The 25,231-nt window shown below is 37.6% G+C and overlaps 1 protein-coding gene across 1 annotated transcript in view; it reads left to right on the top strand.

The window, feature by feature from the left end:
• Positions 1 to 12,635: 12,635 nt before the first annotated feature.
• LOC135461393 (voltage-dependent T-type calcium channel subunit alpha-1I-like) overlaps positions 12,636 to 25,231 on the top strand; it is a 103,183-nt gene continuing 90,587 nt past the window's right edge. Inside the window, 1 exon segment of the mRNA XM_064738464.1 lies at positions 12,636 to 12,940. Within this exon segment, the coding sequence (XP_064594534.1) occupies positions 12,636 to 12,940 (305 nt within the window).

The following is a 25,231-nucleotide window of genomic DNA, read 5'->3' on the forward strand; positions in this document are numbered from 1 at the left end:
AACACAGCCAGTCATACGACCTATCATTACTCCCAATAGCTGTCGTTACCGGCTGGAAATTAAGAGCGGTCATTTCGTGAAAAACAGTAAATCTTCGGGAAACATTGGTAACCCAATGGTTTTGACAGCGGGTCTTTCCTTTGATCAATAAGATAGTACCCAACCCGTTAAGTAATGGTTCGTTACCTCGAGTCCGTGGCCCACTGCCCAATTCTTCACACTTTCAGACGCCTTGAAGACAATACATCATTAGCAGTAAGCCCTAAAGCTCTGTAAATGTTCAAAAAAAGCTGACCGTAAAACTTATTTATAAACATTTAAGCATGTTTTTCCATGAGACAAAATCTACTGTTTGGATCTGAGACAAGCAGCTGTTTGGATCAGAGAAAAGCAATTGATTGGATCGGAGAAAATCCACGGCTGAAATCAGGGGATGGGGACTGCTTGAGTGTTAGAAAAGAAACGGTTTGGAGGAGTAGAAAAACAATGAAAGACATACATGTTCAACTATTTAGTTGAGAGGAAAACAAGTTTGGATCAGTCTTGGAATAAAAGAAAGCAACATTTTACTTGAAAGAATAGAAACTTTTTGCATGAGAAACAAGAAAGGTTTTGAAAATAGGAAAGGATAGGAATAACAGCTGTTTGGTTACACCAGGTGTTTGGATGATAAAAATACAAATGTTTGAATGACTGACAAAAAAATATTGGAGAAGGTATGGCAAATAGTCTTTCCGACTGCCAGCATTCCATTTATACTGTCATCGAGGGTTTTCTGCACCAACTGTTTGTGTTTCCCTCGGAATTTTTGGGACCATTGAACAATGACCAGTGTAGCTATGATAATTGGATATCCTCAAGGCTAGCTGTAGGGTTATTAAAGTGGCTTCCTGGATGCATAGAAATTGGTTTGCTTTGTATGTCGTTTATTTTTTCATTTATCTCGGTTAGATTTTTTAATAAGCCAGCTATTTCGCTTAATTATGCAGCAAACTATTATTGGGGGTTCTGTTTCCTTTTGCTCAGTGGGATTGTCTTGCTTTGCTGCACAGCTTCGTAGATTTGCTGTGATTCCTTGGATTGATATATTATAAAGCGTTTTTTTTATTTCAGAAAATGGTATACCATTTACTTCAAGTGATAAGCTAATTTACTAAGCTAGTGTAACGTCTTGCATGAACTTGATACTATAGGCACGAAACAGTACTTCGCAATCTTTTACCGTGAGCAAATTGATTACCAGTAACAAATCTTCCTTTCCTCGTGACCTTTCAGCCCCCTTGATTTTTACTTAACAGCTGATTAGTTCTAAATTATATCTCCTGGGATAACCCAGCGAAGTAAACGTGCCAACAAGATGCATTAATTGTCATCATTAATACATCAAAAGGTCTGTAATTATCGATGTGATTAACAGCAAATGTGCTTGACGTGCTTGCAATCCAGATGGTGTTTTATTACAGGTTTGAATTTCTCGGTAGTTAATCTCGTCGCAATATTTCTGCATTTCCATACATGATTCCTACTGGTGTGTTTTCAAAGGAACATTGATTATAAAATTGAGTATATTTCAAATATTTGTAATACTTTTAATTTCTTAACTATATTTAAAGTCTTCTAATGTAAAGTGCATGACGATATTTGCATTTCATGGGTGGTACTCTAGCATTTGTTACTTACTGTATGTGGCAGCAGAATAACGATATGAAATAATAGGAACACTGGTCAGTGCTCTTCAAAGAATATGCCTAGATTTTCCTTGAGATCAACACTAATTCTTTAGAACCTGATTTAAAACTATTTTGTGGGCTCTGGGCTTCAAGATCAGATATTTTTTGTTTTGGAATCACTGTACTTACATAAATCTTGGAATACATGTATATTTATTTGAAAAAAATTGGTCCAAAATAAGGAATAATAACAGAGTTGCATAGGACTTGAAGGAAGTCGACAAGACGTTTATGTCTGCAGAAGCGATGTCAGGCTATATCCGTGTGACCGTGACGTCACGAACTCACCATTCACAACCACACTCACTGGCATTAGATAAACGCCTGTGCTCGTCTTAAAGTCAGAGCCCCGTAAGAACTTGCATGACTGAAAATTATGATAACATCTACAGGCTACACCAGAGGAGAATGCAAACGACGTGTAAATTATACCAGAGCTCAGTGGTTCGGGAATAATGTTTAACACGAGCCGTCTTTGCTAATAGAGCTAGTAGCTGTTACCTAGTCCCAATGGAAATACCAGTTTACATGCCGAGAAGCTCTTTTTCTTGTTTGTTTCTAGATTCCTCACAAACAGTTTCAGTCCAAATGGAATGTACTCGAACAAACAGGTTCATAAGTATTGCCCACTCATGTTCGACTTTATTCGATAATTTAATTAATGATTGTTTATCATTTATAAAACTAACCTCCAAAACTTGGTTCTTCAATCTGACATGTTCTAAAATATGTTTGTCAAATACCGAATTGTACCATATTTTTGTTCATCACAAGTATACTGATGTAAAAGAGAGGAGACAGGTTAGCAAAGCGTCCACATGGAACTATCGCAGATGGTGTTTTACGCCGTACTCAAGAATATTTCACTTATACGATGGCGGCCAGCATTATGGTGGGTGGAAACTCACGACCATCCTTAGACTCCATGTGTGTTGAATTCGTTAACACGTTATTAATGTTGCATGCATGTATAAAACTTGTTAATTTCTAAATCCACTCACAATAACCTATACACATTAAGTGCAGTACTACAACCCTGTGCTTTCTTAGGAAGAGCTTCCCTTTCATTTCTAACCAATCCTGTTAGAAACAAGGACTGCTTGCATTACCAAAGCTAGTTCTTCAATATAAGCTTAAAATTTTCGCTTTGCCCACTTTTCTTGTGTCGGAAATATAAAAAAATAGTTCTTGGTTCGGTTAAGAAAAGTATAACTACGCTAATTAGACAGATGGAGATCAATGGTGTAAACGCAACAAAGGCAAATTTTGTGCTAATTATTCATTTATTTGCTCATTTTCAAGGTTCCTTGTTATTTTATCACAAAATTAAATATGCCAGCCGGATGAAACGATGTAGAAAAACGATATTACACCTGAGTTTGACTTAGAGCTTTACATACACTTGCTTTATTGAACGCTATAAGATTTTTTGCAACACCTGAGGGAGAATGACCACAGCAAACACTGGTGTGTCAAGGTTATTCCATCAAATGCCTTCACTCTACGTTTCTTAAGTTTACGGTAATTCTCGTGTAATCGTCCAGAATCTTTAGCACAACTTTATAACTGTGTCTTATTCCGCTTAACCCTTGCTTAGGGGGCTGTGTATTCATCGTGTTGAACTAGATCACCACGTTGGATATGTGAACAGTTGCCATCAACATATTTTTGATTATCGAGAACTTGTATATACTATAGCATGGTACACGATTTGGATACTGGCTTCATTGATTTGCCTCGAACAATCACAACGTCTTTCCATCATCACGGTTGAAAACAGCTGACTGCTGCTCTTTGTATGATTCCATCGGCGTCCAAGTTTCATAATATACTTTCTTCGTTCTTCGGTAGTTTGTGGTAAAATGTCGTTCTGGGAATTGGACTTGGGATTATTGACCCGGAACGTCTATTTTGGTAGACGGCTGGTATACGAATGTCTTGTTTTAACGCATAGATTCATGAGGTTCTAGGTGGTGTTGTTGTTGTTACTTTTGAAGAAAGAACACACCTTGAAATACTAGCGGGAAAAGATCATTTTCCAGATCAGAACCTTTATGACGCTTATATTACGGTTTTAATCGAGGAATAAAGCTTACAAAAAACACTGAATTACAAAAATGCATTTGTTTCCTTCAGGCTATTATCAACATTACTTTCAACATTAATTACTACAATTAATTTTAACATCACTTACTAACATCACTTTCAGCAATACTCAAAGAAACATTTCTTTCAACATTACTTACTAACTTTACCTACATTACTTATTAACATTGGTTACTAACGTCAGCAATCCTATGGCGACCGCGTTTCCCGGTATATAAGGCCGGTTCCAACACGGTCATGTTTAGTGCTGCTTCACTGAAAAGTTAGGTCACAGCGTACCGATGGCCCAACCAGGACATACATGGTTCCCTGGCTTCACACTGCCTAATTAAGGCTGGTGAATGTGGGTAGGTGGCATTAATCAAAAAGCTCCGATGAAAGCCTGCGCCATTGTAATTAATAAGTCACTTAAGGCGCAGATTCTGTCTGCATGTCAGCAGACAAATGGGCGCATTAACTAAAACTACGGTTTGGCAAAATACATATACACATGTAATTAGTACTTAAATAATACATAACCAGCTTCAAACAGTTGCCGCAGGTTAAGGCATGGTGTAACATATTCATTATACAAAGTGCATTAATTTTGATTTTGCAAAAATCTCCAAATATTTCACTACTGACTGGAATCAATGCCGTCCATCTGTGGCGTACAGTTTGAGATAACATCTACTTCCGCTTAAAATTTCTCTTTGTTTTGATGTTATTATGAGCCGACTGCATTTCCATAGAACTGGGCTGTGTCTGAATTGTTGGACCGTGGTTAAAATAATAGCGAAAAACTAGCTGAGCAGCTAATGCTATAAATGAGTGAGAAATGTTCGAACCCTGATCGATACGAACCCCTAGGGTTCTAGGAGCGTGACCCATCACCAGGCAATAACTTTACCTAAAGCACGCACTCACGCCAATAGCCAAACAAGACAGTCATGATTGACTATAAGCTCCCCCGAGCTGGAATGGAACATGCGGGGACGCCCTCGACTCACTCTACTCAGCGATAATTAATGCTGTCGGCTTGACCACAGACTGTTTCCAATACATCTATATCCCAGCATTATCCAGGCTTGTTACAGAAAATATTCTTTATGTGTACCAAGAAAAATATATGGAAGGCTGTTTGGCTGACCTTGTCATTTGGCCAAGAATACAGAACTATTTGACAACATAACGGGCAAATATATTAATAACGTCTAGTTTTTAGTTCGGTGTTGTCATAGTGGCGCCGCAAATCTTCATTAAAGAGGTCATATAGTGGTTATATACATGTTGAATTTATTATTCGTCAGAGCATTTATTTTTCTTGCTGTTTAACAGTGTTAATGTGCTAACATAATCTATCATAAACTATGAATATGTAGCTATACAGGATTTCACGGCCCTTCCGGTATTACTGCATATGTGACATTAGTATCACCAAAATCCGTGTAGAATCCAAAGTTTTAAAACATATAAACTGAAACACACATTTTATTATTACTATTACGTTTGCAAAAGGTATCGCCGTGACCATTACTAGTATGTCGCGAATGCAAGATTGGTTTGGGATAAAAAGATATGGAACATGTGTTGGTTAAGTGCAAGAATCTCTGGAGATTTGCATTGGATAACGAAATATACTCACTAGTCCGGACATATGTTGCAAACTGCAAAACTCGCTTGAAACAAAACAAAACATTTAACATGAAACATTTACTTTATAAAATCCGAGAAATATTAGAAGTTAATGACTGAAAAAGCATGACACTAGTAAAAATCCGACAGCAACGCATTTATGGAAGGCATTTGAATTAAAAGCAGTGTATAGTTAAGGTATGAAGCATTCTTAAGAATTAAATGAAGTCTTTAAAACACAAAGGCCGAATAAGTGTAGGTATATGTTGAGGTACTGAAATGGTATGTGGGTTTTAAAACATTTTTACCTTTTACTAAACGTCTTAAGAATAGTAAATGTCTGTTCACTTAATTTATTGTCACGAAATCATTCCGCTCATGAATTTATGATGCTGCTTTCCTTTCTCCACAATGCACAACCAGACTTTGTTATACCTCAGTTACAACAAAACATAGTTCCATTCATATGCATATATAATATGTGGACGACTGACTTTGGTCAACTGATTGCCTTGATCCCAGTACGATTTGACCATCAATCATGAAGCAGATGACCACCTCTGAGTGAAACACCAGCCGTTGTCATACCACCAATCACGAGCGCGCGGCTGCGTTCTGGCGGAGGTGTCAAATTAACCGTTGTTGGGCGTGATTGTGCGGAAGAAGGACAAAAACAGGGTGATCAATGGGGACAAGAGACGACACATTCTACCTCTCAAACTGGCCCATATTATCAGACAACACATGTTCAGAACAATAGATGGTTTAAGTCGATTGGGAATCTTTATCTAGCAGATGGCCACTTTTCGTTATTGATTTTGCTTATCTATTTATCCTGTAGGTATTAAAATCTGTGTGTTGAAACAGACATTCATATACCAGCCGTCAAACAAAAGGAATGTTCCGCGTCAATAATCACACGACCAATTCCTAACAACGACGTTTAGCACAAACCACCAGGTCCCAGTTGTTGAGAAGTGTATTAACTAATACTGGTATTAAATCATATTTTATATTTCAGATTTTAGCCAAATTCAGCAGCCTATGCAGTTGTCCTCAATCAGAGTGTAAAAGAAGCAGATTTAGTTCATATTTAATATACCTAGGTAATTATTTTTTGGAAAAGTACAAAATTGAGACTTTGCTTAAACATAAGCCTAGTATCAAGTCTTTAAGCCGTTTTGAGCAACCGGGGCCAGAGAACTAAGAAAGTTTATAAAGTAGAAGATTAAAATAGAATCACGCAAAGAGAAGAGGTCAGCAGTTCTCAATGAAGTTGGAAAAATGCCAGGAAAGTTTAAGGACTGTCGTATCTGTATAATAAAACATTCATTACACCTGACTGTAGGACTACTTATGATCGGCGATATGCGCCCAGTATAACTACCACTGGAAACTCCAACGCCATGCACCTCCTATTATTCCATAAAGGCTTTCTAGGAAATGGGATGGAGCAAAGTAACAGCGTCTTCGTTCAGTTATGTGCTTTCTGCACGGTGTTACAGTTTGATGACAATACATATATGACACCATCATTTAATACGAAACACAACATGCTTTCTGTACAGTATTACAGTTTGATGACAATACATATATGACACCATCAGTTTATACGCAACACATGTTTTCTGTACAGTATTACAGTTTGATGACAATACACATATGACACCATCATTTAATAAGCAACACCGAGTACTTTCTGTACAGTATTACAGTTTGATGACAATACATATATGACACCATCAGTTTATACGCAACACAACATGCTTTCTGTACAGTATTACAGTTTGATGACAATACACATATGACACCATCTTTAATACGCAACACAACGTGCTTTCTGCACAGTATTACAGTTTGATAACAATACACATATGACACCATCATTTAATACGCAACACAACGTGCTTTCTGTACAGTATTACAGTTTGATGACAATACATATATGACACCATCAGTTAATACGCAACACAACATGCTTTCTGTACAGTATTACAGTTTGATGACAATACACGTTTGACACCATCATTTAATATGCAACACAACGTGCTTTCTGTACAGTATTACAGTTTGATGACAATACACATGACACCATCATTTAATACGCAACACAACGTGCTTTCTGTACAGTATTACAGTTTGATGACAATACACGTATGACACCATCATTTAATATGCAACACAACGTGTTTTCTGTACAGTATTACAGTTTGATGACAATACACATATGACACCATCATTTAATACGCAACACAACGTGCTTCTGGGCTGTGTTGCTGTTTAATGACGATCGAATCTAAAGTTCTCCATGTGATTCGACAGTAACGTCAACAATGTAACCATGAAGAAACATCAATGAAACCTACAGAAACTCCGGTCTTAAATACTGCAACTGTCGACTACATCCTGTAGAAGAACTAATCACCATGCACACACTGAAATTGACATCACTGACTGATGGTTCAACGTTGTATAACGTCACTCTAGAATTTTTCCCTGTTATGATGGCTGTCAAATTTATGAATGGAGGAAATCGGGCTTGCTCCCGGTAACCCACTGACCTTTGGTAGTGATAAATAAGAATCTAATGCTCTGAAGTGTTTTCAGAGTCTGCTAGATTTATAGACAGTCATGACAAACTTTCACACATGTGATGTACAGAAGTGGTCTTCAACAAACATAAGGCTGTTCAAGCGGCGCAGTCCACCGCTCACTGTCACCACACTCAAAAAATGAATCTGTTAATTTTCACAGAAATTCCATTATCTGAGTGATGCTAGGATGTATTCTGCGGTCGAAAGAGATTTTTCTATTAAATACAACATGTAGATTCTCTTAATTCAGCATGAAGATTGTACTAAAATAACAGGATATTACGTTGAACATAACCCAATATTATAACATTCTAGCATCTCTCAGACATCAGACTTTCTGTTAAAATAAACAAATTCATTTTCTAAGTACATGCAGATCTACAATTCCCCTCTCCGAAGTGAGGATTGAGCCCATACCTCCTGTATTTCGCCTTACTCACTGAGTTACATCCCGCTTCCTAGATATCTTTGAACATAACATACAAGCATGTTGGTTAGTTGAATAGACACATAGATATATTACGATCTATAAATATGATATGCCCATAATGAACATGCTTGCTGCCTAAGATCTAAATGCCGTGAACGGGCCAAACGTGCTTTGGATGTTATATATTGACCCATTACAGACAATGATCGGCATTACAGGACAAGGTAAATAGCTTATGTAAAGATATTTCACTTTTCAAAAACCCTTACTTAATCAATATTACAAAATTAATAATGCATTACTTCAATCGATAATCCAGAAAGCACCGAGACAACACTCTCAGACTTTGTTGGCTGTTTCATGCAGTGGGGCTATACGGCATACACACATATAGAGTTTGTCGTCCATATTGGTTTCAAAAGTACCCAAGCCGATTCAAAGGATTCTAATTAAGCAAGGGGTTGGAAAGGCAAACCAAAAGTTACGATTACACAGCTTGGCTCGTGAAGACATGCATATGAGTGGGTCGATTTCTTGATCAATGATGTCTATCTTTCGACTATAATTGCCTATAAACGCAAGAAAACATTACAACTAGAACAGCAAAAAGTCGAATAGACCATCTTAATATGGAAACCTAAACGACTTGTTATCAAAAGTACATCGACTGTTGTTTATACCCAAAGGTAAAAAGAGGTAATGCAAAGAGGTATTGTTCTACTACAACACGTTTAACAATTTATTAAGTGTTTGTCACTTCCTAGGCGACCAAAGAACAGTAAACAATGACAAGGTATATATACACGAAGGATAGCCCTACATTTAAAGTAAATTAAATAAGCAAGAAATCTTCTCGCAGTCACAACTGTTTTGTGTACAAAATAGGCCTATATTGGGACTTTACATATACATTTTATTCACAAAAAAAGATGAGGTTAGTGGGGATTTTTTATGTTTTGTCTCTTGTTTTTTTTTTTAGGACAGCACATTTTTGCGACTTGACCCAGAAATTCTTAACGCCAAGAGAAAACTCAGCACAGCAAGTTTTTCCTTATAACAGTCTTTGGATTCTAGCAGCGGAGCCTCCTGACCGAAAGGTTAGCGTTTTAGCGCAGCACAATTGTTCAGGTGCTTGTCACCAATACAGTCGAAGTGAGTTCAAATCCAGCCCACAGTTCCTCGCCTGGTCGAACGTGGAAAAGTTAGCCAGCAGCCTGTGGATATTTGTGGGTTTCCTCCGGGCTCTGTCAGATTTCCTCCCACCATAATCCTGCAAGGACGCCGACGGATAAGTGAAATATTTCCGTGTAAAACACCAATCAAACAAATAAATCATGAAGCGATTAGGGATTGAACCTAGCACCTGTTACATCAACCCAGCCAAAGGTTTCAATCATAATGTTACAGTTTATATTGCGACTGGATGGATCAGTGAACAAATACCGATATTTGACACTAAACTGGACACCAAATGGTTTGCCATCATGAATGCAGGGCATACATGTATATATTCAGGCATGGAGAATATTTGTATTCAAAGCCCCACAAAGATCTGTCAGAATTACAGCAAATTTAATTTGTTGTCCGTTTTGATACAGGTTTGTACCCAGTATAGTAACTCAATCATTCATTTCAATCGATCATCAGTTTAATCAATCAACCGATCACTAAATATACGTCAGCCGGTCAATCTATATATATGCAATCGTTCTATCAATCAAGCACATGCAGGACCATTCATGAAACCGTGCGATACATCGATTAATCAGTCAATGGCTAATCGATTGAATAACACAGAGGTAATAAACCACAAGCATAATGCGTACAGAATTTTCAGACTGCTATTGCCTAAGTACACTCGAGGTATATATGTGAACCGAGTATTGTCCTGTCTTCTTGGGCAATTGAGCCAGCTCGTGGCATGATTCAAGAAGCCCAAAATAACTTGCTATATCCTGTCTGGACATGGAATGGCGAAAGCTTAAGCACGTATATAAAACCTGGAAGCGTATTTCTAACACAGTATATAGGCCCTGTGCCAGATTTTGGTAACCCCTTATCCTCAGCCGATGCTGGATGGTAAATCATATATACGTTGTTGCAATGCTTTGCGGAAATGGGGCACGAACTTATACCAAGTTCTTCAATAGTAAATCAACAAACGTCTATTTTTTCTTTTTTTTTTCTTTTCTTTTCTATTTCCATAGCGCAGTGAAAGTTTTCTTTTTTTGTTTTTTTTTGTGGGTATCTTTGCCTTTGTGGTACGATTAAGCACAGCTGAGAGATTGTAATCAACGATAGGCTGATCGCGGCATGTATCTCAGACACGAATGTCATGTAAAGTTCCCCTCTACATACGGTGATATGCCTATTTATACAGGCTAATGCCGATATAAACATTGTACATATAGCTGTCTCCTTACACAACAACATTAGTTTGATTATTTGCATCAGTATATATCTGTAATGGAATTTAGATATGGAATAAGCCTTGGCCTTTTATTTATTTATTTATTCAGCTATGTGATTGCTGTTTAAGGCCATAGTCAAGAAATTTCACTTACAGTGGTGGTCAATGTTCAGAGTAGAGGAAACCCCCGGGTGAACCACCAACATTTGGCATGTTACTGACAAACTCTCCCACACACATGTACAACTGTATGTGACGTACAGATATGTGCAGATAAGCGGTCCTCCACGAACGTTAGACTTCGCAAGCGGCCACACTGGCCTCGTCGGCCGCTTATTATCAGCAAGGCGGACAAGCAGAGAGCGAGGTAATCCACGTTTTGAATCTCGTGTGTATCAGCGATAAAGTGACATTGAGCGCCTTTGGACCTAACCACTAGACAATCCCTAGGCCTCTTTACTTTAGCCATGATCCATGTGTATGCATATAACATATTTTATAACTGATTAAATTTGAATAGGGTACAACTTTTACAAGAATTTAATTTGGTTGGTCCTTAAATTCTATGAGAATTCTGTAAGAATTTCTAGGACCTGATTACAGGTACCAATTTCAGTTGTCCTGTCGTTCTATAATTTCAAACGAAGATACCGTAAAACAAAATGCTTAATTCAGTAATACGAAGCTTTAAGTTAGGCCTACCTGGAGTTACGCACATGTGGGATAACTGTACATGTAGTCTGCCGTTATAAGAAGATTAAATGAAAAGAACGCAGAAATGTATGTCTTAGCTGTTATTATCATTATTCCCATATGGACGGTGGATCCAAAATGTCTACAAGATATATTTCCACAATGCTGCTTGCGCTAGGATGAGTCGTAATTCCCAGCAGAATTCCAGTGCCGAGCGATGTGTGTGGAAGGATCCCCCATCAGCAATGGTATTGCGCCCCCTGTATCCCAGAAGCATCGAGTCACGTGACAAAGGCGATCTGCGGAGTGTCAGCTTGGCATCAATGGATGTGTCAAGACTGAAATAGGAGGCATTTCTCCGCGAAAATTAATAGATACTCTATCGCCCTATAGGCAATGCTAGTACCCGGATCGTTTATCGCCATCGGATACTGACTGGGCTGGTGAAACAGTCGGATTTTTATGGAAAAAATAGGGAATAATCATGCGTTGCTGGGTATGTGATTTTAGACGGCAAGCGGACAAGCGAGTTGCAGTTGGATTTTCTCCGCCGAGGTTGCTTCGATTATTCAGTGGCCATAGGTAAGGCCCCTACAGTAATCGTTTCACGGTGATAGGTGATCGCCCTTGTCTAGCTCTGTAGTCTGCTCCTGACGAGCCTAGCCTGGCGACCGACCCGAAGAACGTTCTTCACAGCCCACGTCAATTTCAGGGCGTTTTTTAGTTTTAAACAGCTGTGAAATTTTTGTCTAGGTTTGTCTTATTCTGTCGGACTCTTCAGCTACTACCATAGGAGCTAGCCGAGCCTTTCTGTATCCTGGATGAACGAAGTAGTAGGATGTGAAACTGATGGGCTGCAGTTCTCATCTAGTACCAGTCAGTCCGAGTGCCTCGGCCGACCGCAATGGTAAGAAGCCAGTACCCGTGGAGCGCTACTGCTCATACCGTGTTGTGGATTTGTATGGATTTATGTTCAGTTGATACTAGGATGAACTGTAGGAAGTGCAGTTTACGAGTTTTATACCAGCCATGAGCTGCTGGCGGCGTTAGTGAAAAATATGGCCGAAGAATCAAGTGGACGAAACGACAGTTCTACATGTACTAGCTCCAGCGCGGCTTCAGCCTCACGGAAATCGGCGGGTGAAAATGGCGAAGATCTGTCAAAGGTGAGTGTGAAAGGGGAAACGACAGGGGCAGAGACGGGCAGTTCGGAATGTAAAGAGGTGAACAAGAGCCCGGATAGGCAAGGAGACGACGATGACGAAGAGGACTTGCTATTCCCGGGATTTGTACCAAAGTCTTTCATCTTCCTCAAACAGACCAACATTGTGCGGTTTTGGTGTCTAAAACTGATCACATGGCCATATCCTTTTTTATGGTAGTACTACTTTAAATGCAAATTAAATTGGATTTTATTTCATCTTTTGGTGTCACTGTGATTGATCATTTGCATCTTTGAGCCGTGAGTATTTATATTCTGTAATCAGCCAGATTTAATTTATAAAAGTAATAATGTTATTATAATTTTTCAGATGCAAATTTATTATGCATCTTGTACAATTGTATTTAATATTATGTGTGTACATTTATGTCTTGTGTATATTTGTCCCTTACTCTGTTAAAACTCTGTGGGGCTGAGTCTCGTGGGTATTCTTACATATGTCACTGTTTACTCTGGAAATCAATCACGAAGTGACATGTACGTAGTTCTGACAGCATCATGTGCAGCCTTCATGGTCGCTGCTCCCAGCACACCAATAAGAGCTCAGCTTTCTGCAGAAGATGGTTGGCATATTAGGCTGTTATATTTCAGGAAGAAAATGTATACCATCTGAATTCTCTGATACGTTATTATACATAAATGTGTGGATTAGATAGCAAACTCCACCAATCCCACGTACATCTGTATTGTGTTGTAATGTAGTGCGCGGGATGGGTTGCCTGCATGGCAATCACTTTGCCCACGCAGATATAACGTTTATAACTTGATACATGCTCTAGCCAAACATGTATGCAAATGTACGCCTATTCATTCATCGTTAGGTTACAGAATGTTTTTTAATGTTATCTCTTTCTTTTGAAAGCATGGGCCGTCTTAAATAGATACAACGCAGTCATAATTCCATAACTCCAGGGGGTAAAGCAGACTTGTATCACAGTCACACTTAACCTGTTTTGCACACAACTCACACAGCAGTAATGCTGGTAAATACCACAGGGTTTGGTTGGGGAAATGTCGGTTTGGTGCATTGTTACAAAACAGGCTGGTATGTTGATTTATTAAGGGTTGGGCACTGCAGAAAAAGAGCAGACATGGAAGTTAGAAAGTAAATATGCGAGAGAAGCTAAATTGGCACGTATTTCTGACTGAATGCATGATAGATATGTGCATAAGTTCATCCAGAAAGTTAAATCATTGCACTTAGATGAGCCAATTCAGAACTTTTTCATTAAACCAAGGCATCCATTGATGTCTTTGTATAAGTTCATCATTTCTACATTAATTGGGTTAGATTTGATGTGTCATAATGATGTAGTAAACCAAAATTCATCCAAGGTATATGTAATTGCCACCATTTTTCAAGTGGTTAGCGATGAATGTGTAGTTTAAAAAACTTGCACATAACAAATTTTCGTTAAATTTTATTGCAAAATGTGTGTTTTAATGTTCATATTTTAGCATATATCAAATGCTTTGGTTTGAAGCAGATTAATGACAAATAGATCAGAGTCAGTGACTGTTCAGTGTCTGACTTCTCATCCAGTGTCATTGCTTTCAGGCAGATGTCTAGGGTCCATACCCTGATTGGCTTGTGGGTATTGGCTGGCAGTCAGTCATTGTGCTACTGACCACCCATACATAGTGCTCTCATGGTCATCTGCTGGCAGACACACAGTCGAAATGTATGCTGCAGGATGAAAGAAATACTGTTATTCTGACACTGCTGTTTTAGCACTCTATTGGAAGTATTGCAGGGCTTAATTACTGATTGAGCCCCAAGAACGATTTGAGCAAGTTTCCAGCAGACGGATCTATTACGCAGCTCTCTGCAAAGCAATTCGAATAGAACATTTCTTAGTTCTCACCCTTATGCTTAAGTCATCTTTATTATTGTAAGCAAGATAATCTTGCGAATAACTGATGTTTCCAACACAAATCAAAACTCAGATATATGTAACAACTGTATGCTCAAACAATTATGTGGACTAGACGAGGCTATATGTATAAAAAAAGGTTTGATACCAATCTTTGAAGGTGGCATCATGACAGTGCAGAAAGAAATTTGATAAAATGCAAATCAAAATCATGTTATCTGAGAACCTTTTATTTATGTCGGTGAATGAAGAAACTTTGTGAGAAAACTAAACCTTTTATTTACTAATTAAACCATCCTATTTTTGTTCATATTATTTGTTTCACATGGTTTTAAAAACAGCGTGATTTATTTGGGTGCCAAAGAGTTTGGCAGCCCAAAATTTTTGTGGAACTAAAACAGCTCAAGGTATGGCCCAACAGGAATGTAAAATCCTTTGGCTTTTGAAATAAAGCATTTATATTATTAATATGTACATGTGCAGTTTTAGGTGGTGACTTCCAGTTGGAAATAATTTTGGCATCTCCTTTCATTTGTTTACCAACATCTAGGAGATAATGTTGTGTTTTTACATGGTTACGGCAGCATTGTTTACTTGTTGATGGGTGTAACAGACCAACTTCAGCTACCAGATGTGGCAGGAACTGTGGAGCTCCCCATGTAACAACAGACTACACCATCTGCTCTCTGCCTATTTGTCTCAGACAGTTTGGTTGCCATGTCAGAGAGCTGTGATTAATATGCACAAACCATGAAGCGTGTGTATGAAGTGTAAAACCCTGTTAATTAGCGCTTCGTCTTTACTGACTCTCGGCAACCATACATGTGATATTGCACCTTCATGAACATGAAATGTAGGCCTCGAGCTGTCACATGTCTCGCACACCTGATCTTGAAGACAGGAACACCCGTTGGCACCAGCCAACCTTTTCCATGTAGTTGACAAGGGTTTGCAGTCACATTTAGCACAGTCATTTGGATCAGTTCAAAGTTTTACCATGAAGTGGAAATTTTTGATTGCAAAATCACCAGTTGCAGCGGACAAAATATGCCCTGGAGTGCATGTACATTTTGTTGTCATACCTAATGTCACATGTCTGTACTGAAAATGTAAGATTTTTTTTTTTTTTAATTTTGCACAAAAGCTTATGCAGCATAAATTTATTTGTCACCAAAACTGGTATTTGTACAAATATAGATTATAGTGTTTAACCCAATGTACATTTACATAATGTGTGAACATCCTTGTTGGGCTAAATATTTAGGCAGAAATGCATCATTTTGTTTATAATTTCACATCATTGTACATGTTTTAATACAGGGTAAACCACAAAAATCTAAAAGGATATTCGAGGATCATCCAAGAAAACATCTCTCTTCACCTTCACCCAGCCAAAAAAATAGCCTTGAAACTCCTTTTCCAGATAGTGTTTTCATGCTGAGCCTGAGCTGGCCTGCATTGTGTGCGTTGATTATGGTGATGTTCACAAATTATTTAAGCCACACAGATACATGCACTTAGCAGATCCCAATTCCACACATGCACATCCCAGGCCCCCACCCCACCCACATTATTGAGCCATTTTATTTTTGATTCATATTGCTGGTCAGTAGTTTTTCATTGTGCAAAGGAAGTAGAATTTACAAATGAATTTACAGTCAAGTCAGCTGCTTGCCCAGTACCTTCCAATGAATATATGACAAAATGACAAATTGTCGGTCAGTGTTTGCTAGCAAAATATTTGTAAAGCTGTTTTGAAGCAACATATAAAAGACTATTTTATTATCTAAATGTATGCTTAATGGATTGGATACAATTATAAACTTTCAGATTCGTAAAAATTAAAATATGACCATTTGTGAAAAATTCAGTGGGTGAAGCATATAACCATATGTATTCATATTCAAATAGTTCAATAACTTAGTACATTGGTGAACATGAAACAGTTGTAAAATGCATTATATTGTGACATGAAACTAACTTTATCCAAGGATTCTGGTCTAATTGGCTAGTTAAAACAGTGATGTGCTTAATGTGCTGTTTTCTGGTTTGGTATTAATTATCTATATATTAAGGGTTTTTTTTTTTTTTTAATGAAATAAGATGGAAGAAAATCTGGACTATAAGCTCTCATAGCAAATTAGTGACATCACCATCAGCATTGGTTACTATGACCTGCCTTAGGGGAATGCAAATGATTAAGGAAGGAGTGAAGTGTTTCTTGCCTGTTCTTGTGTATAAAGTCCCCTGGTGAGCCACTTGATGGTGATGCAGTCTGAGATGTTCGTGTTTCTGGGCAGCTGCTTTCCACTGCTGCTGATGAGTGTATAAAGACCATTCACATTAATGGATGTTGTTGTTGAATAATAATGATCATTTAAGTGGATGTTGTTAAGGTAGCCATGTTTTCTACAAGTTGACTAAATGCTCAGTGGAAGAGGAAAAAAAAAAGGAAAAAAAAACTTAAAAGAAACACTGAGCTTGGCAAACATGTCAGGGAAAACATATGAACTGCAAAACGTAATAAAAGACCTCAAAGGCTTTCCTTGGAGACAAATTAAACGGTGATTACATGTGAAAGACTATCTAGTTTGTGCAGAGTATTTATCAAGATCAAACCGGACATATTGGATTTTTGAGATGAGTGTTTTTACATGTAATAAAGTCAGTTCTTAAAGTGCCCTTAAGGACTGAGCCTGTCTGAGATTTCTAGGTCTGGGATGTTAGATGCCAAATGGAACTACAGAGAAGTTGTTCTTAAAGGAGGCAGAACACAGAACACGTACCTTTGCACATGTGGTGGAATGGAGTGCAAGCTAGGTAAATACATATATCAGGCCCCAAGCTTCTGCTGCACTGCAGGCACATACATTGTAGAGCAGATGTATATGTATACAGTGTATCAGATCTGTGAGCACCTCTTCTCTGCAGGCATGATGCAGTTTACTAAACACATAATTACCCTGCTTGTGTTCTGTAGAGTAGCACAATTGTCGAAGTCAGACTTTTTTCGGCTACATTGATGTACTGTGTACTTTCAAGTGACCTCAAGTTTATGTAATTTACAAGAAGGAAGAAGTTATGTTTCAGTTTGAGAAGAATTCTTGGCTGTTGTAGGAAATTATCCCTTATGTGAGAAATAAAAATTTCAGATATACATGGATATGTGACCATACAAAAAGTCTTACAGTGTGAAGCACTGTAAAAAGCAGTAACAAAATGAAGGGGTTTTGTACAGAATAATTGGAGATTTGCTTTTACTGAAAGTACATTTATGAACTGTTAATTATTGTACTTATACTTAATGTTATTGGAATGATAGGACTGTGTTGAAACATTCATGTTGATTGCATAACCAAAACTGTTTACATTAGCCAGGCATACATGGACTTCAAGAAAATATGTGTAAGGTCAACCAAATATGTGATAACTCCTGACCAGAGACCTGGACTACGTCCCTGGGTGATAATCTGAAAATCATCTAAATGCATTTTGTTCCAATCTCTCACAAGTATCAGCATTAATTCTGAAGTAGGGTCAAGCAATTTTACAATGTTAAAACGCCTCCCTACTGATAATAAGAGATTCCAGGGAAGTTATTGTAGCAGCTAGCTTTGGAGCAGGTACATGTAGTTATTTATTTATGCACGTAATTAGTGAAATCGTTACTTTCTCCCTCAACTTGGACTGGCTCCATGTGTATGGCATTTGATATGAAGGTGATTGGAACAGTATTGATTTTTTGGAGTGTTTGTCTGGCTAAAGAATGGTTGACTGGTATTCCCAGACATGAGGGCAGCACTTTCACCTATACCCGTACCCGACACTCGGACAGAAAGATTCATGACTACCTGAAATATAGATGACTACTGTGCGCAGGTGGGAGAGGCCTTGGAGGTGTTCTCCTTACAAGTGCTTCATTTGTTTAACCTACAGAAGACAATTTTTCCAGTTCCTGACCAGAGATCTTCACTGTCTCTGATCACTGATACTATACATGTACATGTATAGCACAGTAGTGAAGCTTATTGTTCACTAGTACTGATACCCCCAACATGGCATTAACAACATCAGGAGGAAATCAACTGTGAACATTTAATATTGGGCAGTGTGTGCATGTAGTTCACAAGATGGCCAGCTTGTAAGAATACCCCAAAAATAAGTAATTGTAGAAAGTCCACTGAAAACTATATCCAAAACATATTTATTTAGTTGTTTTAGACAGTGCTGTTAAGTGCTTGAATTCTGTCACATAAACACGTATCAGTGCATATACCTAAAACCTAGAGTTACAAGTGAAGACAAATAAACGCACTTTCAACAGTTTTCACTTTTTTCTTGTTCAAAACATTCGTTGAAAATGTATCAGTTTATTTTAGTTTATTTGAATTTTGATTTATTAGGTCAGCTGAGAAGGGTTTATTGATAAATGATTAAGTTGAAAACAAAAATTTCAGCCATATGGTGATGTGTTAGATGGTGCAGTTATAAATCTGCTGTGGACACCTGTTATTAGCTTAAAGTATTTTCAAATACACATGGCACATGATGCCATTTACATGTAGGTCTAATGTAGTGGTTGCATGGAAGGCAGATTGTTCAGTTTTTTCACAATTTGGAAATGAACATGTAAAAATTAGCAATAGCAATAAACTTTGATGTCAAGAAGTTAATGTGGTCTGGCATGTAGGCCCCTTGCTAAGTGAATGACCCATGTTAAAACATGGGATCAAAATGTGTAAATTGCATGCAAACATAACTTTTTAAAGGTAAATATTGAAGAATTTAGAGATGTTTTGAATGTACATGAGTATAAACATGACAGGAGCACTCATATCTTTGAAGGCTTAATCAAAACAAGTTCCTGACAAGTCAGCTGTTAAACTGATCCTAGAAGCTGCTTACAGTAGTCTTGTCTTTTTCCGCTCAGAATTTCTGCTGGAAAGCCAGGCCTAACAAAATACACATCTATCATTTTACTTATCACTCTGGCAGGTCCAGCAAAGATGCCGGTTTAAAGTTACAGTGGGAGGTGATAGTAAAAGGTGTTAATATAGGTCTGAAAAGTGGGTGTGGCACCTGTTTATTGATGCCAGGAAGGGGTGTCCATCTGGCCTGCAGGCAGGCACTATAATGCAATAGATACAGGAATCTTCTCTCATGCTGCCAAATACAACCTGAAGCTGTATATATATATATATATACACATGTATATGCATCTCCATCCACAGCTATTCCTTGTGACTTGATCTCTGTTTATTGGACATTCACAATCCTCACACTGCATCTATATGTTATCTTATGGGTTTATTCACGAGTACTTTTCATGAAATATGTGTGTAATCGCTGTCTTGTTCCATGTATGTAGACTTGTAGTTTCTAAGATGTATATGACTTGCTTCTGTAAATAAGCCTGTAAATATTGTACATCTACTGTTCATGCACACTTGATATTAATATGTATAAAATACAACTTATACTTTCATGAAGCAAGTAACTTCCTTATAAAACAGCAACAAAAGTTGATTTGAACAAGCTGATGGCATGGTGGGGAGGGGAGTGTGTAAAAGTAAAGCTTCTTTTATCTGTTTCTATTTCTGTATTGTGACATGTAGTTTGCTTTTAAAATTCAAATACAAGTGTACTGTACATGCATATTGTTATGAAAAATGTCCGAAAGAGTGGGCTGTGGTAAGTCAATAAATTATTCTCCGTGCTTAACATGTACAATCAAGGAAGACAGCCCATGTAGCTGGAAAACCAGCCGACAGCGGAAATTCTAATGCATATCAAGTACAAAATCTCAGCAGTGCTGGTAACAATTGCAATTGGCTTGACAGGGCAATATGCTGATCTGTTCAGAAGTGCTCCCACGGTGTGCAAATAGAAGACTGGGTAACTGTTAATCACTGCTGTTCAGGCGGCTGATGGGTTAGCCCAGGTTCAGGCAGCTTAATAATGCTGAGATGTTAAACTGGATGACCAGGTTGTGATTCTGTTCATTCAACAGGTTTCCAAGGTTAAAAGTTCATTTCTTATATATACATGTACATGCACATTGACTTTGTATGGATGTCCATTTTTTGGTTCTGAAGTTATTCAAGGGTTTCCAAAGGCTAAAATTTTATTTCAGCTTTCATTCTCTCAAATCAAATCTGCACTTGCTATTTTCTGCCCTGAAAGGTTACAAATCCCCTCCCATGATTGTGAGAGACTCAATCAAGATCCAATATTCTCCAATTCAAAATTAGTACTGTTGAAGGACTGGTAGTCCAAATTATATATTTGCGCATCTTTATATATTGCTGATTTTCAAATACTTTTACAGTTGCTAGTTGCTAGAATCTCTCTTAGTCTGTTGTCATTGTAATGTACAGCTTACTGCTTCTGTGATACGAAATTTCAGGAAAAATATTCATGCATTTTTGTGTTGAAATTGATATGTAGGTGTGTATATCTATCAGTATTTATTTTGTCAGGTTTACCTGGTATGAAAATGACACAGCAAGTACATATATATATATATATATATATATATATATATATATATATATATATATATATTTGATAAAATATAGTGTGTACAGTGCATGTGTATGTACATATTTTATGAATTTATATGGTGAAGGGCAACCAGTCCATAAAATGTACAATGTGCATGAAAGTACGTGTACAGAGTCAGGTTAACACTATCATAGTTATGATGAGCCAAGCACTTGAGCCTTAGCATGCCTGATAATGGCCTTGGGAATATTAAAATATAGGGATCGGCTGCAGGACTGTAACCTTACATTTTGGTACTTAATAAAGTGGTGCTGCCAGGGCAAAAGATGATGTGATTCTACATGCGGGCTAAGTTGTCATATGGAAATATAATTTAGTGCGCCGTGTTCGCAGACTTGACGTTATACCTGCTCGCATGGCCCGTTTGCCATGGTTACCCCATATGATATGAGACGTGCGTCATTGTTTCGACAAACCCTCCCTCCTTCCCTCCCTCCCTCCCTCTGTACCAAGCACTTGTCAGTGGTCAACATGCTTCAGCCCAGTGTTCGACGACTACCTTTGGCACATGTACATGTACAATGCTCATCTGTATAAGCCCTGATTGATGATCAATAGATTTGTACAGCTGCTCATTTTCTATGCCACGCTCTGGATGGATGGTGCACACAGTTTACCCTGCTGATCATACTGCACTCTGTCTGAAGCTATACAGTTAGTGCACGTGTTCATTAATAATACTTGAATTGGCTGAAAGACTAGGTGTACATGTATGCACTGACTGTAGATTTCAGGATGTAGATATGGATGTACCTTAATGACAGACATACATGTATTAGATTTGTACACATCTGCTTGGCTAAAATGGAAGGAGAAGAATCTTTCACTGTTAAATGCATGGTGTACCTAATACCAGCACTCTGCTATCGGTATATTCTTGCGCATGATATTCCCTTTAATCAATTAGTGCCCAATCACAATAGTTTTTCATTAAGCGCAGCTCGGTGAATAGCAAATTTCATGAGGAAAATTATAGTAGCCTGTTATTTTAGTTCCAGTTTCCATGGTAATCCGGTATCGATTAACTAACAGGAAGGTGCATAGAAATTCATGCCCAAACCTGCACACCTGCTTCATAGATCACCTTTTGGCGGAACAATGTAGTTCTAAGAAAAACATCTGATTTCATTGGTTTCAAGAATTTTCCTTGTGCAATTATTATTATTATTGTAATTCTTACTTTCTTTTCTTTGATTGGTTCATGACAAAAAGAATGATTGGTTGGATAACATACAATGCATCCAGGAGGATCCCTACATAAACATTTCCTACATCTACACTGTGCATTTTAACATGTTACAAAGCACAGCATGTCATCTAGGAAACTGGGAAACTTGGTAGTGACAAGAAAAAGTAGTTGGTACATATAGCGTTTTTAAAGGTACTTCCTTGTTGTTGATAAATTAACATTTACGTGTAAGACTTTCTGTGTGGGTAAAGTATATTGATATAAAAGTTCTTTCATTTTTAACAACGTAAACTATTTGTGTAATTGATAAACTAGCTATGTGTAGATATGGAGTTCTGTGCACTAATTTAGTTTTTACTTTAAGAGTCCTATTTTTTAACAGGTTCTGTTCTGTTGTGGTTATTATTCGGGCACTAATTCTAAAAAGATAGTACAGTATTTAATGTGAAATCCCTGTTTTCATTTATTGATCTTGCGGTAAAACTGCTAATGGTGTGGTAAAACATACTGTGAAAAGGACATTGATGGATGTACAACAAAAACAGTGGACGGCATACTGGGGTTTGTTTGTTGAACTTGCATATTTTAACTGTGTGAAGTGCTATGGGGCTCCTCAGCAGCCCAAGACTTCATGTGGATCTCTCTGAACTGGTTAACTGTGTAAAGCAGAATCCATGTCTCTGCATAGGTTTTTGTTGTTTTGCAATTCCATTAAGCAACCTACTCCTACATCATTGTGTAAGGCTTGTTTTTCTGGTTCCTTCTGAACTCCAACCAAATGGCCAGTGTATTGTTTTAGACATGTGTTTAAGCAAAGCTTGCATTTTTTGGTGTCTGCACTTAGTGACGAGATGAGAGTTATACATAAGTAACATTTGGAATGAATGAATGAATAAGTTTAAAGACGGTACTTGTAACACTGTCAGATTGCACAGTTTGCTCTTTCAAATGCCATCTATATGTATATAATAAACAGAACATGAATGAAATAGAAACAGTCCATGTATACAGTAGCATTTTAAAATATGAATGAAGCCAATAATCTATCATAATATTACAATCTACAATATTAATCTATAAAATTTCTTGACCAGAAAGTGAAAAACCAGTGCTGTTTTGATTTTGCACTCAAAAATGTTAAAAGTGTTTCCAATATAAATAAGAAATGTGTTGTCAGCATACAGGTTGTTAACAGTTGATCTATTGGAATGTACTGTACATTTGTACGTGTTTATACTTCTCTTTTTAGCGAATAATGCTTTTAAAGAACAGTGATTTACAGTAATAATAAGACAAGCTATACAATACAAAATGCGATCACAAATTAATGTCCATGCAGTGTAACTTTTAAGAGAACTGGAACTGACAAAGGGGATTGACATGTGTACGTGCAAGTCATACTGGACATACTGCTTTTCATCATCACATTTAGAGTATAAGATACCTTTGCATGCAAGTCATACTGGACATACTGCTTTTCATCAGCACATTTAGAGTACATGATACGTGTGTTACTTAATCAGCAGGATATAAACTCCCATTGTGATAAAGCACCTGTTGTACTTGTGAAATGGCGCCGTAATGACTTCTCTTGTGCAAGTTTTCCTGACAGTATTCATGCAGATGTGTTAAGCCTGTATAAGTTAAAGGAGTTCATGTTTCATTAAATGTCTGATTTCCAGTTGCAAAAAATTGACACTTCACCAGTTCAGAAATTTATGTGAAAGTTACATGTATATCTTTGAGACAAGTTAGTACTTGCAACTCTCAAGGGATTTTTAAAAATGTTAAATTACTCCCTGTAATGGAATTTAAAACTATATTTATGAAAAGATATCCTTGTTGAAGCTTTTGGAATGTATTGACACCTATTCACAGCACCCAGTATAAATTGTGTCACACCAGCTAGCATTGTTTTCTTATGGAGGAACCATATCTGTGACTAAATGGTATGGCAATATTTTGTCACAGTTTCAAACAATCGTTCCTTTTTAGTAGACGGACACCTAAAACAATAATGATGAATAAAGCATGTGTATACTTAAATTCTAAATTAATTAATCCATATTGTGCATGCATGTGTAGCTTGCAGCTGGTATACTATAAAGGTGTATTCAGTTTACATGCATACATGCATACATAACTTACATTGTCAGTTTGGAAAGTGATAAGTGGTAATGTTAAGTAGGAATTAGAGGCAATCAGTTTTAAAATAACAGCATTTAATGATTAGCTGCAGCTGTTCTGCTACCGACTGCATGATTGTTAGAATGTGTGTTGTGAGATTTTCTATTCATATCAGAGTCTTTCAGTCTGTCCGTTAGATGAGGAGAGAAATAAAACCACAGTCCTGTATTCTGCTATGGCAGGCAAGCATCCTGGCATCGGATTCTATTAATGATCCCTTGACATTTTAACATGCTTGCCTCTAAGAGGATGGCAAGCAGTAAAAATGTGGGATAACCCTGCAAGCCTATATCAAAATGCTATTGTCGCCATAAATCTTGGTCCAGGCATGACTACAGGAGTGGAGCACGCAGCAGGACAAATGTAAACCTTATGTAATGGAAGCCTCATTGATGAACTGATTGACCGCTTTAGCTCTGGCACAGATACCATGTAAATCTGCGGCAGGGCACTTCCATTTAATTAGATTTGGCAATACATGGTCTAGGTGTATATGTGTAATTCTGGCGTAGGGGGAGTGAGTCAGCTAGTGGGGTGATCAGTTTAGATTTGGTGCGCGTTCCTAATGTCGGCATGATTGTCATCATGACATTCATACCGTTGATGGCTTCTGATTAA

Source organism: Liolophura sinensis, chromosome 1 (assembly GCF_032854445.1).
Source record: "Liolophura sinensis isolate JHLJ2023 chromosome 1, CUHK_Ljap_v2, whole genome shotgun sequence".
Lineage (NCBI taxonomy): Eukaryota > Metazoa > Mollusca > Polyplacophora > Chitonida > Chitonidae > Liolophura > Liolophura sinensis.